Consider the following 18517-nt stretch of genomic DNA (forward strand, 5'->3'; position numbering starts at 1 on the left):
ACCGTCAGATTGTTCTGCCGTCACCTAGCAGCAGTTATTACATCTTCTGCACGGTGGACCCCGAGTGGCGAAGGTACTTTATTTATATTTTTATTTAGTGCCTTCCGCCACTCCTAACAGACAGAGACCTGGAGAGGTGTACAAGCCGCTGTATCTTGCACCCACTGTGAAATTTGGTGGAGGATCGGTGATGATCTGGGGATGCTTCAGCAAGGCTGGAATTGGGCAGGTTAATCTTTGCAAAGAACATATGAATCAAGCCGCATACAAGGTTATCCTGGAAAAAAGGGTGATTCCTTCTACTCAGGCAATGTTCCCCAACTCTGAGGACTGTTTTTTTTCCAGCAGGACAATGCGCCATGCCACACAGCTAGGTCAATCAATGTGAGGATGAAGGACCACCACATCTAAAACCTGTCATGGCCAGCCCAATCTCCAGACCTGAACCCCATTGAAAAACTCTGGAATGTAATCAAGAGGAAGATGGATAGTCACAAGCCATCAAACAAAGTAGAACTGCTTAAATTTTTGTACCAGGAGTGGCATAAGGTCACCCAAAAGTAGTGTGAAAGACTGGTGGAAAGCATGCCAAGACGCATGAAAGCTGTGATTAAAAATCATGGTTATTCCACAAAATATTGATTTCTGAACTCTTCCTGAGTTAAAACATTAGTATTGTTGTTTCTAAATGATTATGAACTTGTTTTCTTAGCATTATTTGAGGTCTACAAGCACTGCATTTTTTGTTATTTTGACCATTTCTCATTTTCTGAAAATAAATACAAAATTTAGTGCTTGGAAATTCGAAGACATGTCAGAAGTTTATAGAATAAAAGAGCAATTTACATTTTACTCAAAAATATACCTATAAAGAGAAAAATCTGACAAACTGAAAATTTTGCAGTGGTCTCTTAATTTTTGCCAGAGCTGTATATGTTCATATTTCAAGTATTGCAATCTCAACAAACTAGTTACTGAAAATATAAATTAGTTAGTCAAAGGATGATTATCTGGGTCTGCTTCTGGTGCATTTGCTAACCATTGCAAATCAAACAAAGGCTAAACTTCTGTCCCCATTACTGTCTCTGGCTCCAAGGCATATGCGAACTTCATGAGGCTTCCATTATACAACAGAAAGCAAATTCCAAAATACTACATTTATTACATTTATTATTTTCATGCCTATACAGTGTTCATTGAATGTTTGAAACAAGCAATATAAAAAAAATTCTGTCTACAAGATACCATATTTAGAGCCATAAAAAAGAGCAAAAAGAAATAATTTGATTGTAGAAGGTACAAATAGGTTTTTTTGTATTTATTAGTGTATAATATACCAGACATATAGCATTTCACAAATGTTCTCACTGAAAATAATGTATTTTTTTATTGTCTTTGCTGGTGCTTGTTGTTTTGAAACGCTCTTTGGAAATAATTTTGCCATAATGCTTTGCTTTTATTAATTTTCTCTCCATTAGTGAGTACAACTGCAAGACAGAAACCTTTGGGATAGAAAAAGTACAGTAAAATCTAAGTAAAACTGTTTAAAGGCACACTACACTTCTTACATCCAATGCTCTCAAGCAACCTTATCTGTAACATGACTATAGTCTGCCTGGAAATAGTCAGAAAATATGCATATATTTCCATAATTACTCATAATACCCAGTTCCACTGCAGTCAAATGAAAATGGTAACACATGTGAAATCATTGCTTACATCTGATAAACAAGAACTCGAAACAAGCAGTGTGAGGATGGAATAGGGTCATTTTTTTTCCAATTGTAGGCCTATCCCAACATATCGATGACTTATGTCAAGGATAGGCCTTCAATGCACATTTCTAAAAAAAAAAAAAAAGCATTGAGACTATGTCTAAATTTGCAGTTATCTTTTTAGACTCAATACCTCTAAAATAAACAAATGAATCGCTTTCCAAAAGGCCATATTTAAAAATGTTAAAATGCTTTGTTTTTACATCTCCTATGCAGACAATGGGTTTAACTGGCAACAGATGCAAACATATTGTATATACATTATGTTTTTCTATTTGTCTACTTAATGCTAAAGGCTCATTTAGATGGACCCTCGTTCCCATCTTAAATGTCTAAACAGGCCTCGAATACCCAATGAATGAGCAAAATGCCCTTACGTCAGGTATGATCAGCGCTTGTTTAAGGCCTTTTCATATGGGCTGATGCAAGCTGCATCGAGACAGAAGGATCTTTAATAAGATTGTTCAGTTCCCACACAGTTTACATACTGTTGGCAGCAGATCCCATTTACTCAGGGGAATGGTCTGTTGACAACAATAATAATAGGGATGATGTAATCAAGTCATCTTGCCAATGAGTGTTTTGCTCATTCATCGGCTGATCGGTAGCATGTTCATAACTGTGCCAGCAGTCCAGGGCTGTTTTATTGAATACTTTGGTGGCATAAAGTAGGCATAGCCCTGGATGATAGATGCCAGTGAGCCAGATAGGATTAAGGACTTTAACAAGCCTAAAGCTTTATGGAGAGAAGTCTTCTCCAGGTTGGGGCATCATGATCTGTATCACATCAGTCTTTAAGCATGATGTATGAAACCACAGGACAATCACCCTAACTTGGCTTTGTGTAGCTTGTAGTATGGACCCATGGGCATGTTACCTTATATATAGAGGAAAATCATATCTAAGCAAAATATACGCATAGGAGCTAGACAGGGGAAAAATGAACTCATTTTTTTTTTAAGATAAATTACATCTTGACTGAATCTGTCAAGAATTTTGCCGTCATCAAACTGATCACATTGCTAGGCAGGGTGGATATTTTTCAACCATAAGTTCCTGTCAGCAAATAAGTTACTACTTTGTTGAGAACATCAATGTTGAATCTTTATATAAATGAGCCTATAATTCTTGGCAAGCACTTCGACCTTCTGCTTAGCACCAACTTCACAAGCTAGATGTGACTTATCAGCAGCACTGAACAGACATGAATCATGTACTATCTGGAAATTGGTCCACCCTCTGTGCACTTACAGTCTCATTTACATGAGAATTCAAAAAAAGTATTCTCAGTGATGGAAAAACATACATACCAGGAAGGTGTTTGACGATCTCCTAGTACCAATGAGACGATTGAGGAAATGTCATCAATATCAGTTAGGTGGGGATCTGACACTTGGAACCCCACACATTAACTGTTATAAGCTCAGTTACCGTATTTCAATGCATTAAGCAGAGCTGTAACACACAGATCCTTTCAATAAGCAGCAGTCACTGCTAGGTACTGCAGAACTAATTCTTTTAAAAGGCTACAGCCAATCAGCAGCTGTGAGAAAAGGAGGTTGAACATGTCCATAAGGCAGCAAAAATGTTAATTCCAGTAGATCAGAAAGTTTCTTTTTTATTATTAACTTGGCCATGTAATACCAATACTCAAAAAAATAATCATGGACATCCTTGGAGATCCACATTGATCCATGGTGCTGTTTGTGAAGCCCAAGCTTTTCTGTCATGTGTGTCTGCAGTAATAATGTGAAGGGAACACTCTATTCACTACTGAAATGGTCTGGTCGTACAAGTTTTAAACAGTTGTGCATTTTATCTTTACTTTACTTACAATGTGTTTTAGACATGATTTGGTGGGAGTTACTAATATATAAGTATGGCAGGTTCTCTTGCAGATATTGGTGCAATTTTGCTCACAGATTGCACAGCATTTCTGTTCTCAAAATGGTTGATGATGGAGGAGCATCTGACCAGAACAGTCCACCAAACCTCCTCTAACCAAAAAACAGCTTTCTTATATGCAGCGTTTTTCAATTGGATCAGGTTGATGGACAGGTCTGGTAATATGCTCCTCCATCAATAGCCATTTTGTGGACAGAAGAGCTGTGCAGTGTGTGAGTAGGCTATACTGACAAGTGAGAAGAACCTGTTGTTCCTATATAATAGCAATGCCACAAAATTATGTCCTCAACACATCTGCTAAAATGCAGAAAAAGGGGACAATCCCTTTTAAGCAGTCACTTCTTCCTTAACCACTATTTTGCTAGGAAATTGAGTTTGATGGTGTCCAAAGTATTTCCTCTATATTTGTTCAGAAGGTATAGGGACACCTAGGTCAGTCATTTAGTGCAAGAATTAAGCATTAGGCAATTCAACTCAAACTCAGTAACTGGAGGCTTACACCAAACCATTGAAAATACTTCTGATAGAAAAAAGTAAAGGAAGATGTCCATATGCAACTGAAGTGTTAAAAGTTTAGACTATGGCATATGTTACCAATATTTATCTCACTGTAAAGTGTAGGTTAAGTTACAGCTAAATTTGTAGATCAGTGGGAACACGTCTACTGCTGGCATTACTTGCCAGTGACATTCTTCGATCTGGAGAGAAAGTTACAGGGCCATCACACTCTTTATACTGCTGGTGCTCTGGACGTTGTTCTCCGATAGTATCTGGTGTGCTTGGCCGGCTGCTTTGCTTCAGGTCAGACCATGATCTGCCAGAAATAAAGCTGTAACGTCCTCTGGTGCTGCATATTGAGTCCTGTGAGAATGCACTCCTCTCACCGGCTCTAGAACAATGCCATGGAGCACTGATTCTTCTATTTTTCCGGATTGCATTGCTAGTTGAAGAATACATAAAATTTGTATTGGAGCAATCCTCATTGTCTTCAGAAGGTATCTCAGTCATTGTTCCCATTGGAATACTTGGCGCACTTTCGCAACTTGGATGAGTGCATCTTATGAAACCACTTTTTCGCTGTGGCTGTTTTTTAGCTGGTTTGTTTTCAGAAGCAAGAGTTTTACTTATCTTTTCATTATTGTTAGAACTGCTGTTGTTAAGATGGCTTTCTGCTGTATTTGTAGAGTTTACCTCATTAGCAGATTTGGTTTCCTGCTCATCAACAATACAAGTATTACTATTAGACGTGTGTAAATCTACAGTTGGTTGAAATCCACAAGGAGGATTTAATATTGGATACACAGTTGGGTCACTTTGTTTTTCCATCAGTAATGTGTAGTTGCTGGGAGCTGAAGGAAGGGTCTTGTGTGGGCTAGCAGATGTACCAACACATGTATGAGTAGCTGTGGAATGTTTCTTAGATTTATTTGGGTAAAATTCATCAAATTCGTCTTTCAGTTTATATCTTACTAAATAACCTTTCCTGATTTTTTTCACCCCGAGGTGTCCTATTTCCAAAATGTTGAGAAATAAAGAAACCCCTGCTATGCTCTGCATAAACAGCATGAATACTGTCTTCTCAGTTGGTCTTGGGACAAAGCAGTCAACCACATTGGGACAAGGTTCTCTTTGGCATTTGTAAAGAGGATTTAATTTAACTCCATAAAGTAAATGCTGACCAACCATAAAACCAACTTCAACAGCAGATCTGGTTAATATATGTATAATATATGTGAAGAGGAGAGAACCACGGAGTGGAGCCTTATTAAGTTTTCTTTGGTCAAGTTGTCTTAGTTCACGTTCCAATCTCTTGCGGTCCTCTGTCAACTCATAGTCTACACCCTCAAGTTCACTTTTCAACTGAGCTTTCTTTTTGTGTCTTTCTTTCTCAAGAACTCTTAGTCTATAAATTGCATGGCCCATATATACCAATGATGGCGAAGACACAAATATTACTTGAAGAACCCAATATCTAATCAAAGATATAGGAAATGCTTGGTCATAGCAAACAGTTTTACATCCAGGCTGGTCTGTGTTGCATACAAACTGTGATTGTTCATCATTCCAAACTTCTTCCGCTGCTACACCCAAAACCAGCATGCGGAATATAAAAAGAATGGTAAGCCAGATTTTTCCAACTATTGTCGAGTGAATATGAACTTCCTCCAGGATGACCCCAAGGAAATTCCAGTCTCCCATCTTTAGTCCACCATCTCAACACTGTTGGACAAGGAAAAAATTCTATATTAAAAATGGGTCTAAAAACATCAACTAAAATAGCACAGTGAGACTGTCCTCATATTATGTATGGGTTTATCGCTGTACTTTTTTCATTATTTTCATACTTTCTCTAATTTTAATATGTTTATCTAATCTGACTTGTATATATATTTATATAAAGCCAATCTATATGTATTTACTTCAATCAGGTAGCTTATAACTAGAGGTAGACCAGTAGATCCAAAAGTCTTAATTCAATAATTGCTAATAGTACAATTAATGTAGAATTTGTAATTGTATATTGTTACTTACCAATTTCAGCCCGGCAACGTACCTTAACGAGCACTGATTGACCATATAACAACGCGTGCGGCATTCGTTTACCAGCCTCTTTACACAAGCCAACGAACAATGATGGGGACAGAACTGACGCTTATACAATAGTTCTTTCCACATCCAGTATCGTGTTATCATCAGCATATCCGCTGATTATAAAAGGCGATGTGCTGCTAAGAATAGTATTTTTTGCTGGCATAAACAATATGATCACCCGACGAATTAACTTTTTGCTAATTTGTTGGGAGATTTCCGTCATGTTTATATGGAGCGGAAAATTGGAAAAAAAAGTTCTTACAAAAGCTCATTCAACAATTATCCAGTAGTCTAAGACTAAGTTTACACTAGGCATTTTGGCAGCTTTTTTATGCATTTTTCATACAAATGTTCAGCTACGTTTTACAGTTCCAGATTTCAGAAATCCCATGCACATACAGTAGCTTGTTTTTTGTCATCAGGATTTTCTGCTTTGCATGTTTTTTGTACAATGGAGCATGTCACTTCTTTCAGCGTTTTTTTCCAGTGTTTTTCAGCCATTCAAACTGGATATTATACAGATCTTATCCAGAAGGTAAATAGAATTTCTCCATAGCTGGAACATAACGTTTTGCGAATCACACAACATAAAATTTACTGCTGAAAGATATGTCAAAACCTCTCCATGTTCCATACCTTATCTCCATATTCCGCACCTTTACCATCCAATGACTTTAGCAGTTTTCTCTATGACAGTATGCACTAAATTTCCGCAAACCTGTATAACTTACTAATGGTATTGGCTAGAACACATGGTCCAGATTACTGCAGCTATGTGTTACTGTAGAGGGGTATACATGTAATGCAGTTATTAATATACAAGTTAAATTATGTCCTATATAGTAAGGTTTATACCATACCTTTTAGTTTTGCTCAGCCTCAGGTAGGATTCCATGGAGCAAAGCTTCCTCTGTCCTGTATCGCTATCATTGTGATGGGAACAGGAGGGAAGGATAGTACTGTGTTCATCTTATACTCCGCGTATAAAAATCAATGTGTGTGCAGCCTGACATTGCTTCCAGCAACATTAAAATGGATTAGATAACCCACTCCATCCCAGAGACTTGTCCAGCACATTGACTTCCGAACTTGGAATCTTATTATCCTGGTAAACTACAAATGGAAAATGCAAATCTGAAAGTATTTGTCTAATCTATTTTATTATTTCTAAACACTCTTTTTCGGTGATTACTTTTTATCTCCGTTCAGACTCCACCCACACACACAAATGATACACCATTTGAAAGGTAAACTTGCCCCCTTCAGCAAGAAAATAGCCAAGCAAACCACACATCCATGATTTGATCACAAAATGCAGTTTAAACATTAATTTTCATAAACCTGCAGTAAGGAAAAATGACCAGCAGGTGGCACCACAGTACCCCAAAGCACACTACCACAAAGCTGCTTACAGACTTTACAAACAAATCCAAACATTTGCCTTGGGGGCTTTCCAGCTTGCCAAACTGCTTGCCCAGCCTATTTTAGCCAAATTGGAGGATTGCACACTTCACTGCAGGTGAGTCATATATGCAAACACATTTGTAAACATGCACTACCTATTCTATTGCACACTTGCTCCATTCACACTCCACCCACACAAATAAATGATACACCATTTGAAAGGTCAAATTACCTGCAGGTGACAGCACACTGCCACAAAGCACACTACCACAAAGCTGCTTACAGACATCAAAAACAAATCCAAACATTTGCCTTGGGGTCTTTCCAGCTTGCTCAAGTGCTTGTCCAGCCTATTTAAGGCACATTGGAGGATTGCACACTTCACTGCAGGTGAGTCATATATGCAAACACATTTATATATGCACTGCTTTTTCGGTGATTACTTCACTCCACACACACAAATGCTGAGTCACATATGCAAACACATTTGTAAACATAATAAATGTAGATACACACTGGTTTACCTACTCAAGAAAGGAAATTTGGTAGATCTCAGATGCAGCTGGTGATAACAACAAGCTCTGTGCCAGCTCCTGTAAAAATTGCTAAGTTAGAAAATAATAGTGCCGACTCACCACGCAATACTGAGATAATGTGGAAATTAGATGCTGTATACTCACTTAATAAATAGGTTGGTATGATGCGCATTCAGGAAATACATGCAAATTTCATCCGTTTGGTGGACCTTACTGATGAAAATAAAAAATCAAATAAGGAAAAAATATTTGTATGATAGCGATATGCTGATTGGTAGATCTGAGTACTCACTAATTCATACGACTATCCATGAAAAAGTGCTCCCTGAACAAGGTGCTGAGTGCTGATAGCAACTGGACAGCTGGAATCAAAGTGCTTACTGACAATGCGCTTTTTCAATGAAGAGGCAATGCTTTGGGGGATAACAATAGGTAATAGTTGGTGTACAACCCTCAATAGCGGTGTAAACGCTGACCCATATAAATAGAACACTTTTCATCAGTATTGCCCACCAAACGGATAAAATTTGCATGTATTTCCTGAATGCGCCTTATACCAACCTATTTATTAAGTGAGTATACAGCATTTAATTTCCACATTATCTCAGTATTGCGTGGTGTGTCGGCACTATTATTTTCTACATTTGTAAACATGCACTGCTTTTTCGTTGATTACTTCACCCCACACACACAAATTATATACCATTTGAAAGGTAAACTTGCTCCCTTCAGCAAGAAAAGAACCAAACACACCACACATTCCCAATTTCATCACTAAATACAGTTTAAACATTCATTTTCATAAACCTTCAGAAAGACACAATGATCTGCAGGTGGCACCTCAACCGGAAGACATTTTTTGGCCTCTGCTTATCAAACCAATTTATTGTATTACCAATCTACTGTACATATACAGTACTGTATAAATACCTGTCTGTGTTCATTATCTCATGAAATACATTTACATTTGACAAGCTTGCTTTTTCTGAAATTGCCTGTGCCCCCGACAACCAATGTGCGAAAATTTCGCACAGGTCAACTAGTTTAGTGTTAATTTACATTGATATTAGAAAATGTAATTAACAGTATTTTCCTATATATTAGAAAGAGAACCCATATTTTCCACATTTCCATATTTATAAATCCATTCCCCAAATCTAGAGTATCGCTTATTAAACATTTCTGTACATTCAGCTAACTCACTACTAAGTTAATTACTTTTACCAAGCTGGTGCCTGTACATATAGATGATGTGCCTCTAAAGAGACTGTCTCACAACAGCGCATTTTGTCATAATGGCATAGTAACATTGCAAGGTTGAATAGTTCAAGCTATTCTGGTACAATGTTGATACGGTGGAACGCAGGGGCAGACGTCAATTAAATTAAAATGAATGGCTGACTACATAATATGTGGATTGCATGGATTATGAATTAATATTATGACTGAAAAGGACATACAGGGGTTTCTCACAAAATTAGAATATCATCAAAAAGTTAATTTATTTCAGTTTTTCAATACAACAAGTGAAACTCATATACAGTATAATGTAGAGTCATTACAAACAGACTGATCTATTTCAAGTGTTTATCTCTGTTCTCTGTTAATGTTGATGATTATGGATTGTAGCCCATGAAAACCCAAAAGTCATTATCTCAGTAAATTAGAATAAGTATTAAAAACACCTGCAAAGGCCTCCTAAGTTCCCTTAGTCTGTTTCAGTATGCTCCACAATCATGGAGAAGACTGCTGACTTGACAGATGTCCAGAAGGCAGTCATTGACTCATTATGCACAAGGAAGGTAAGCCACAAAAAGTAATTTCTAAAGTAGCTGGCTGTTCTCAGAGTGCTGTGTCCAAGCATATTAACAGAAAGTTGAGTGAAAGGAAAATGTGTAGTAGAAAAAGGTGCACAAGCAACCGGGATAACCGCAGCCTTGAACGGATTGTTAAGAAAAGACCATTCAAAAATTTGGGGGACATTCACAAGGAGTGGACTGCTGCTGGAGTAATTGCTTCAAGAGCTACCACACGCAGACATATCCAGGACATGGGCTACAAGTCTCACATTCCTTATGTCAAGCCACTCATGACCAATAGACAACACCAAAAGGGTCTTACCTGGGCCAAGGAGTAAAAGAACTGGACTGTTGCGCAGTGGTCCAAAGTGTTGCTTTCAGGTGAAAGTAATTTTTACATTTTCCCAAAGTCTGGAGGAAGAGTGGAGAGGCACACAATTGAAGCTGCTTGAGGTCTAGTGTGAAGTTTCCACAATCAGTGATGGTTTGGGGAGCCATGTCATCTGCTGATCCACTGTGTTTTATCAAGACCAAATTCAGTGCAGCTGTCTACCAGGAAATTTTAGACTACTTCATGCTTCCCTCTGCTAACAAGCTTTTTGGAGATGGAAATTTAATTCTCCAGCAGGACTTGACAATTGTCCACACTGCCAAAAGTTCCAATACCTGGTTTAAAAACAACAGTATCACTGTGCTTGATTGGTCAGGAAACTTGTCTGACCTTAACCGCATAGAGAATCTATGGGGTATTGTCAAGAGGAAGATGAGAGACACCAGACCCAACAATGCAGATGAGCTGAAGGCTGTTATCAAAGCAACCTGGGTTTCCATAACACCTCAGCAGTGCCTCAGGCTGATCATCTCCATGCCACGCCGCATTGATGCAGTAATTGATGCAAAAGGAGCCCCGACCAAGTACTGAGTGCATTTACTGAACATACATTTCAGTAGGCCAACATTTCTGATTTTAAAATCATTTTTTCAAGCTGGTATTATAAAGTATTCTAATTTACTGAGATAATGACTTTTGTGTTTTCATTGGCTGTAAGGGCCCCGTCACACATAGCAACGCACCAGCGATCCCGACAACGATATGACATTGTCAGGATCGCTGGTGTGTCGCTACATGATCGCTGGTGAGCTGCCAAATAGGCAGCTTCACCAGCGATCAGCACCAATGATACGCGGGTAACAAGCTAAATAGACAAAATTGGAGGGCATCACTGCTCGGGATCACCCGTTACATGCTTAACAAAATGGAGACATCAGGAGAAAAGAGGAGCATATATATAACAGGGATCACCAAAGGGTAAAAGAAATATACTTTATTATGACATCAAAACACTAGAAAAACATTAAAACCATTTAAAACCGCAAATATGCAGATACCACAGTACAAAAACCCATGATAAGGTTAAACCCCTGCCAAAACCCCACATAGACAAATGATTGCACAGATAAATCAGAGCAAAAATAACACCATATGAAGTGTCAAGCTAAACATATAAAGCTAATTGCAAACACCTTGTCCTAATAAAGAAAAACTACACCGCAGAGGCAGAATGGTAAAACAGACCAGGGAAGACTCTGCTACTATAGTCAAAACAAATTGGTCCCAACTTGGGAAGGTAAAGCAGAGCACCTCATACAACCTGCGTCTATAAGATGAAGACCTGTGTCAAAGCCTGGTCCATGTAAGCCGCTAATGCGGAGTGGTGTAAAGAAGTGGGAGGGCAGGGGCACAAGAAAGCCCGACGCGTGACGCTAGGAAACCTAGCTTCATCCGGGGCAGTGACCCTAGTGTAAATAGTTGTGTTATAAATACTTTAAGAAAGAAATACTTGCCAGGAAACAGCTGAGAGTAGTGGGCGTGTAAGGACTCGAGTGCTGAGGCCAGCGTGTGACGTTGCCGGAAGTGATAAGGCGCCTCCAACTGCACAGACTCTATAAGATGAGATGGAACCACTCGACGGGTGTATCAAAATGGCCGCTGAATGACAAGCTGTGCATGCGCCTATGCACGCAGGCGCAATAGCCCCAAACTGTAAAGATTGTGCTCCAAACCGCTGCCTAGTAGAGCCCTGCGCGTGCGCCGGTCCGCACATAGCAAAAGCAGTCAGGTGCCTCCAACTGCGCAGACTCAGTGAGAGGCAGTGGGGGCACCCAGCGGGTGTATCAAGATAGCCAGTAGTTCACAAACTGCGCGTGCGCCGGTCCACGCAGGCGTAGTAGCCCAAGGCTGTATAAATTATACGCCAAGTTGTCAATATAATAGAGCACTGTACGTGCGCCGGTCCGCACGTACGCAGTAGTCTCATGTATAGACTCAAAAGAAAAAAGAGAGCAACACAGGTCCACCCAGCAACATACCCACAATACACTCCTCAGTATGGCAGTCACGTGTGTACATTGAAGCCACAGAGAACAGAAGGCCTTAGAGCCAGGAATAGGGAAAGTTCAAACCGAGACAGCAATCATACAAATAAAGAGGCAGATGCTAATATGTAAAAAAACCATGTTTTTTTAAGCAGATAGAAACTAGTTCATCCGCAAAGAGACTTCAGAGTTATAGATGCAATATTAAAAAAAGATAGGGGCATAGCAACCCATAGAGACTCCAATATTGGAATGGTGTAGAAATACAAAAAGCAACATTATAGGGGGATACGAACATGGCAGCCCAAAGAGATGAGGATGATGAAAAAGTAAATTGAGTTCTGAAGGAGATAGCAGAAGAAATTTTTGAACCCCTCTCAATAATCTTTGAAAACTCTTGGAGAACAGGAGAGGTCCCAGAAGACTGGAGAAGAGCAAATGTTGTTCCTATCTTCAAAAAGGGGAAGAAGGTGGACCCAGGGAACTATAGGCCGGTGAGTTTGACTTCTATACCAGGAAAGATCTTTGAACAAATTATTAAACAACATGTATGTAAGTACCTGGACAAGAATGAAGTGATTAAACAGAGTCAGCATGGCTTTGTAACTAATAAGTCATGTCAGACTAACTTATTTTCCTTTTATGACAGAATCACTGATTGGGTGGATCAGGGAAATACTGTAGATATAGTATATCTTGACTTCAGCAAAGCATTTGACAAAGTATCTCACACAACCCTTATTGAAAAAATGGCTGAGTATGGAATGGGCAAGGCAACTGTTAGGTGGATTCATAACTGGCTTAGTGATCGGACCCAAAGAGTGGTCGTAAATGGCTGCATATCCAGTTGGAAGAATGTCTCAAGTGGGGTACCACAGGGCTCTGTTCTGGGCCCTGTATTATTCAACATCTTTATCAACGATTTAGATGAAGGAATTGAGGGTAAACTGATTAAATTTGCGATGACACAAAGCTAGGAGGGATAGCTAATACTAGAGAAGAGAGAGAGAGAGGATTCAAAAAGATATAAATAAACTGGAGAAGTGGGCAGCAACTAACAGAATGGTTTTTAACAGGGAAAAATGCAAAGTACTACATCTTGGCAATAAAAATGAAAAAAGCATATACAAAATGGGAGGAATAGGGCTAAGCAACAGCACATGTGAAAAAGACTTGGGTATACTAATTGATCACAGACTGAATATGAGTCAACAGTGTGATGCAGCAGCAAAAAAGGCAAATGCAATTCTAGGATGTATATAAACAGAAGCATACAGTCTAGATCACGTGAAGTCATTATTGCCCTCTACTCCTCTTTGGTCAGACCTCATCTGGAATACTGTGTCCAGTTTTGGGCGCCACATTTTAAAAATGACATCAACAATCTGGAGCAAGTTCAGAAAAGAGCGACCAGAATGGTGACCGGTCTGCAAACCCTGTCTTATGAGGAAAGGTTGCAGGATTTGGGAATGTTTAGCTTGCAGAAGAGAAGACTGAGAGGAGACTTAATAGCTGTCTACAAATATCTCAAGGGCTGTCACATTGTAGAAGGATCATCTTTATTCTCATTTGCACAAGGAAAGACTAGAAGCAATGGGAGGAAACTGAATGGGAGGAGACACAGATTAGATATTAGAAAAAACTTTTTGACAGAGTGATCAATGAGTGGAACAAGCTGCCACGAGAGGTGGTGAGTTCTCCTTCAATAGAAGTCTTCAAACAGAGGCTGGATAGACATCTGTCTGGGATGATTTAGCGAATCCTGCTTTGAGTAGGGGGTTGGACCAGATGGCTCAGGAGGTCCCTTCCAACTCTACGATTCTATGATTCTATGATTCTAAGCATCTGCCTAGCAGTATGAAATGAAAATGGTGGAGGCCAACAAAGCAAGAGCAGGCTATAAGAAGATAGCAAAGCATTTTCAAGTTGTCCTTTCCTCAGTTTGAAATGTAATTAAGAAATGGCAGTTATCAGAAACAGTGGTGGTCAAGAAAAGGTTTGGAAGACCAAGCAAAACATCAGTGAGAGTTGCTCATAGAGTTGCTAGAGAGGCAAATCAGAACCTCCGCTTGACTTCAAATAACTTCAGAAAGATTTAGTAGACTCTGGTGTTGTGGTACATTGTTATACAGTTCAGAGACTCCTGCACAAATATGGCCTTCATGGAAGAGTCATCAGGTGAAAACCTCTCCTGTGTCCTCACCATAAAATTCAGCTTCAGAAGTATGCAAATAGACATCTAAACAAGCCTGATGCATTTTAAAAACAAGTCCTGTGGATCAATGAGGTGAAAATAGAACTTTTTGTCCACAATGATTAAAGGCATGTGTGGAGAAAAAAGGGCACTGAAATACATGAAGAGAACATTTCGCCAAACATTAAGCATCGGGGTAAAATTAAATTTTTTATTCCACTTTGCATTAATTCCAATGTAGCACCTGAAGGGTTAAAAAATTTCCGTACAACAGTTTTGAAGCATTTGAGGGGTGCGGTTTGTAAAATGGTATCACTTTTGGGGAGTTTTCAATATATAGGCCTCTCAAAGTCCATTTAAATCTTAGTAGGTCACTAAAGGAAAAGGTTTTGTAACTTTGTTGAAAAAATTAGAAATTTCTTTCTGACAAACTTTTAACCTCCCTAACATACTAACTAAAAAAAAAAATGATGTTTAAAAAACGATGCAGATGTAAATTAGACTTATGGGAAATGTTTTTTCTTAATTATTTTTGTGGTATAACTATCTCATTTAAGGCCGTAAAAATTTACAGCAAAAATTTGCAAAATTTTCACATTTTTTGTCAAATTTTTGATATTTTCATAAATAAACACAAATCAAATCAACCAAAATTTACTACAAACAAGAGGTACAACATGTCACAAAAAGAAATTTCTTAATCAGTGAGATGTGTTGAAGCGTTCCAGAGTTATTACCACATAATCTGGTCAGATTTTTATATTTTGGCCTTGTCATTTAGATCAAAATTGTCTCCAAAAGAAAAGGTACATTTGGAAACAATTCTTTTTGTCCCTTTTACCCAGATATTTGAACTTGTAATAAAGACTACTTTGCTCTGGGAATATACTAATTCAGCATTGCTGAAAACCATTCTGAAATAATGAATATAACTTCAGCAAGAAAATCCAGAGTTTTTATTTTCCCAATATCATTCCCTAAAGTATAAATTATAATTTATAATTATTGTCAGATCCAAGCTATAATACAAGAAATGCTCTAAAACAATTGCCTTTGAACATCTTTCAATGATATGTTCACATTTTTTCCAGTGTTTTTTAAGCAGGTTTGCTCTGTAAATGCTGGAAAAAGCACTCACCAAACACGCAAAAGAATATTTTCATTCATTTCTATGGAAAAATTACTTGCTATTCACTAGTACAGGCTTTGCAGCGAATTTTAAATGCTTCCGGCTTTCAAAATGACCAAGAGTTTAACCCTTTTACACAGCCTATTTTCATCTTTCTTACCAGGTCAAATTTTTCAATTCTGAGTCTGACTAGTGTCGCTTTATGTTGTAATAAATCTGGAATTCTTCCATAAATCCCAGTGATTTTGAGTCTGTTTTTTGCGACACCTACTTCATTATAGTAAATTTCCGTAGATATGATTTTTTAAATGAAAATATTGAAAATGTGACAATAATTTTATAAAAATTCACAATTTTTGAACTCTGAATTTTTATGCCTTCAGAACAAAGTCATACTGCCCAAAATAATGAATAAATAATATTTAATATATTTCTACCTTATGTCAGCATCATTTATTTATAGAAAGCTAAAAGGGTTAAAAATATGGTAGTAATTTTTCATTCTAACATAATTTACAAATCCTATTTTTTTAGGGACCACTTCAGTTTTGAAGTGACTTTGAGGCTCCTATATGTCGAAAACCCCGCAAACCCTCAAACAAGACCACATTGTAAAACTGCACCCCTTACAATATTCATATTACAATATTCAAAGCTGTTGTCATGACACAGCTGTCGGGTGACCAGGGACCACGGGCTACTTCCCTGTCCCTAACACTAGGCGGTGCCCTAGCTCACCCTATTCCCCAAGGTACTTCTAAAGGTGAAGATGCTGATGCCTCCACCCTTGCCTTATCTCCTGAGTCAGCCCTCCATCTGTTCACTTTCCCCACCCAGGGAAGAGGGGCCCTATTGTGCACCGTAGTACACCAACCCGACAAACAATGCAACACAAACAAAGGTTAACAGAAAACTCCATCCATACAAAATATTCACTCATATATAACAGAGGAATGCACCAGGGAGTGGAGGTAGGGGATTAAACCAAAACAGAGGCTAGGGAAACCAAGCAATAGTCACAGATAACTCCTCCAACACTCCTCCTCATGTGAACACTTCTCTCTCCTGAAGCCATGCAGCAAATGCTAACTCTGACAAGGATTTGCATCAGAGTCAAGATTATAAAGGGGAAAGGAGCTCAGCTGCAAGCTCAGAGATGTTCAACATGGACGATTAACTCCTGCTCTGCCAGAAGGAATGAACACCATTAAAATGAAGGAGAAGTGCTTTTTCTCAGTGCCGGAGTAGGAGCAATCAGACGCTGCAGTCTTCTGGCTCCACACTGTCGCGGTAACCCCACAACAGCCACATTCATAAAGTGTTATCCGAGCATGCTCAGGTGATATCCAAGTAGCTTGGGTGTGCTTGGATAATATGTTCAAGTCCTTGTGGCTGCATGTTTTGTGACTGTTAGAAAGTCACAAAACATGTGGGGATTGCCTGTCTGCGGGGAATGCCTATTTGCCTATTGCCGCATGGACTCAAACATATTATCCGAGCATGCCCAAGATACTCGGATAACACCTGAACATGTGTAAGGCTGTGTGCACACGTAGCGATTTTTAAGCGTTTTTGCCGCGATTTTCGGCGCGAAAACGCTTAAAAATCGTGTACAGAACGCCCCCATGCATTCCTATGGCATTCCGCACATGCTGTGCTAATGCTGCGCTTTTCTCCACGGCGGAATCGCATCGCGGAAAAAATCGCAGCATGCTCATTCTTTGTGCGGAATCGCAAAGAATTGCCGCGATTCCGCACCCATAGGAATGCATGAGAATTGCTTACTTCCCGCATGTGGCTATGCCCACCATGCGGGAAGTTAAGCGTCTCATGTGCGGTTGGTACCCACGGTGTGGAGGAGAGGAGACTGTCCTCCAGGCCCTGGGTACCATACCCCTGTAAAAAAAGAATAAAAAATAAAAAATCGGTGTATATTTACCTTCCGGCGTCCCGCGATGCATTCCCGGCCTAAGCGTTCCCAGTAATGCCTTGCGGCAAGGTCCTGTGATGACGTAGTCTCGCGTGACTCTAGCGGTCTCGCGAGATCGCTATAGCAATGCGAGACTACCTCATCACAGGTCTCGCAAGGCATTACTGGGAACGCTGAGGCCCGGGAATGCAGCGCGGGACGCCGGAAGGTAAATATACCCCGATTTTTTTATTTTTTTTAGCATTTTAACATCCTATCTTCTACTATTGATGCCGCATAGGCGGCCTCAATAGTAAAAACCTGGTCACACTTGTCAAACACTATGTTTGACGAGTGTGACCAACCTGTCAATCACTTTCCAAGCGATGCTTCAAATCGCTTGGAAAGTGCTTGAATATCGCACGCGAAAATCGCGGCAAAATCGCGATCATAATCGCGGTAAAATCGCGGTGAAATCGCGTGGAAAAAACCGCGCGATTTCTGGGAAGGAGTCCGGTTTTTAGTAAGCGTTTTAAAACGCTACGTGTGCACATAGCCTTAGGGTACTGTCACACTAAGCGATGCACCAGCGATCCCGACAACGATATGGATCGCTGGTGCATCATTAAGTGGTCGCTAGTGAGCTGCCAGACGCGGCGATCCTGACGCCCTCCCGCCCGCGACCATGCGTCGCTCGTCGGCACAGCAGGAAGCCCAGCAGGAAGCTGACGACGAGAAACGGCCCAGGCCGTTCTCGCATAATCAGCGATAACCAGCGGGGGAGCCGGTTGGAGGTAAGTATCAGACATAGCGATATCGCTATCAATATCGCTATAACGTCACAAAACCAGTGACGTTATAGCGATATTGCTAGCGATATCGCTTAGTGTGACAGGCC

At 39.6% G+C, this 18517-nt stretch overlaps 1 protein-coding gene across 1 annotated transcript; it reads right to left on the reverse strand.

The window, feature by feature from the left end:
• Positions 1–4313: 4313 nt before the first annotated feature.
• Positions 4314–5879, reverse strand: GJA9 (gap junction protein alpha 9). The gene has a single exon (XM_073571421.1). It carries the CDS (start codon positions 5877–5879, stop codon positions 4314–4316), a length of 1566 nt encoding a protein of 521 aa, XP_073427522.1.
• Positions 5880–18517: the final 12638 nt, after the last annotated feature.

The sequence above is a fragment of the Dendrobates tinctorius genome, unplaced genomic scaffold (genome assembly GCF_039654945.1).
Source record: "Dendrobates tinctorius isolate UK_male_01 unplaced genomic scaffold, ASM3965494v1 ptg000007l, whole genome shotgun sequence".
In the NCBI taxonomy this organism is placed as follows: domain Eukaryota; kingdom Metazoa; phylum Chordata; class Amphibia; order Anura; family Dendrobatidae; genus Dendrobates; species Dendrobates tinctorius.

What these genes read in the sequence shown, in the direction of transcription:
- GJA9 (XM_073571421.1), bottom strand. Translation starts at nt 5,879, where the DNA reads ATGGGAGACTGGAATTTCCTTGGGGTCATCCTGGAGGAAGTTCATATT.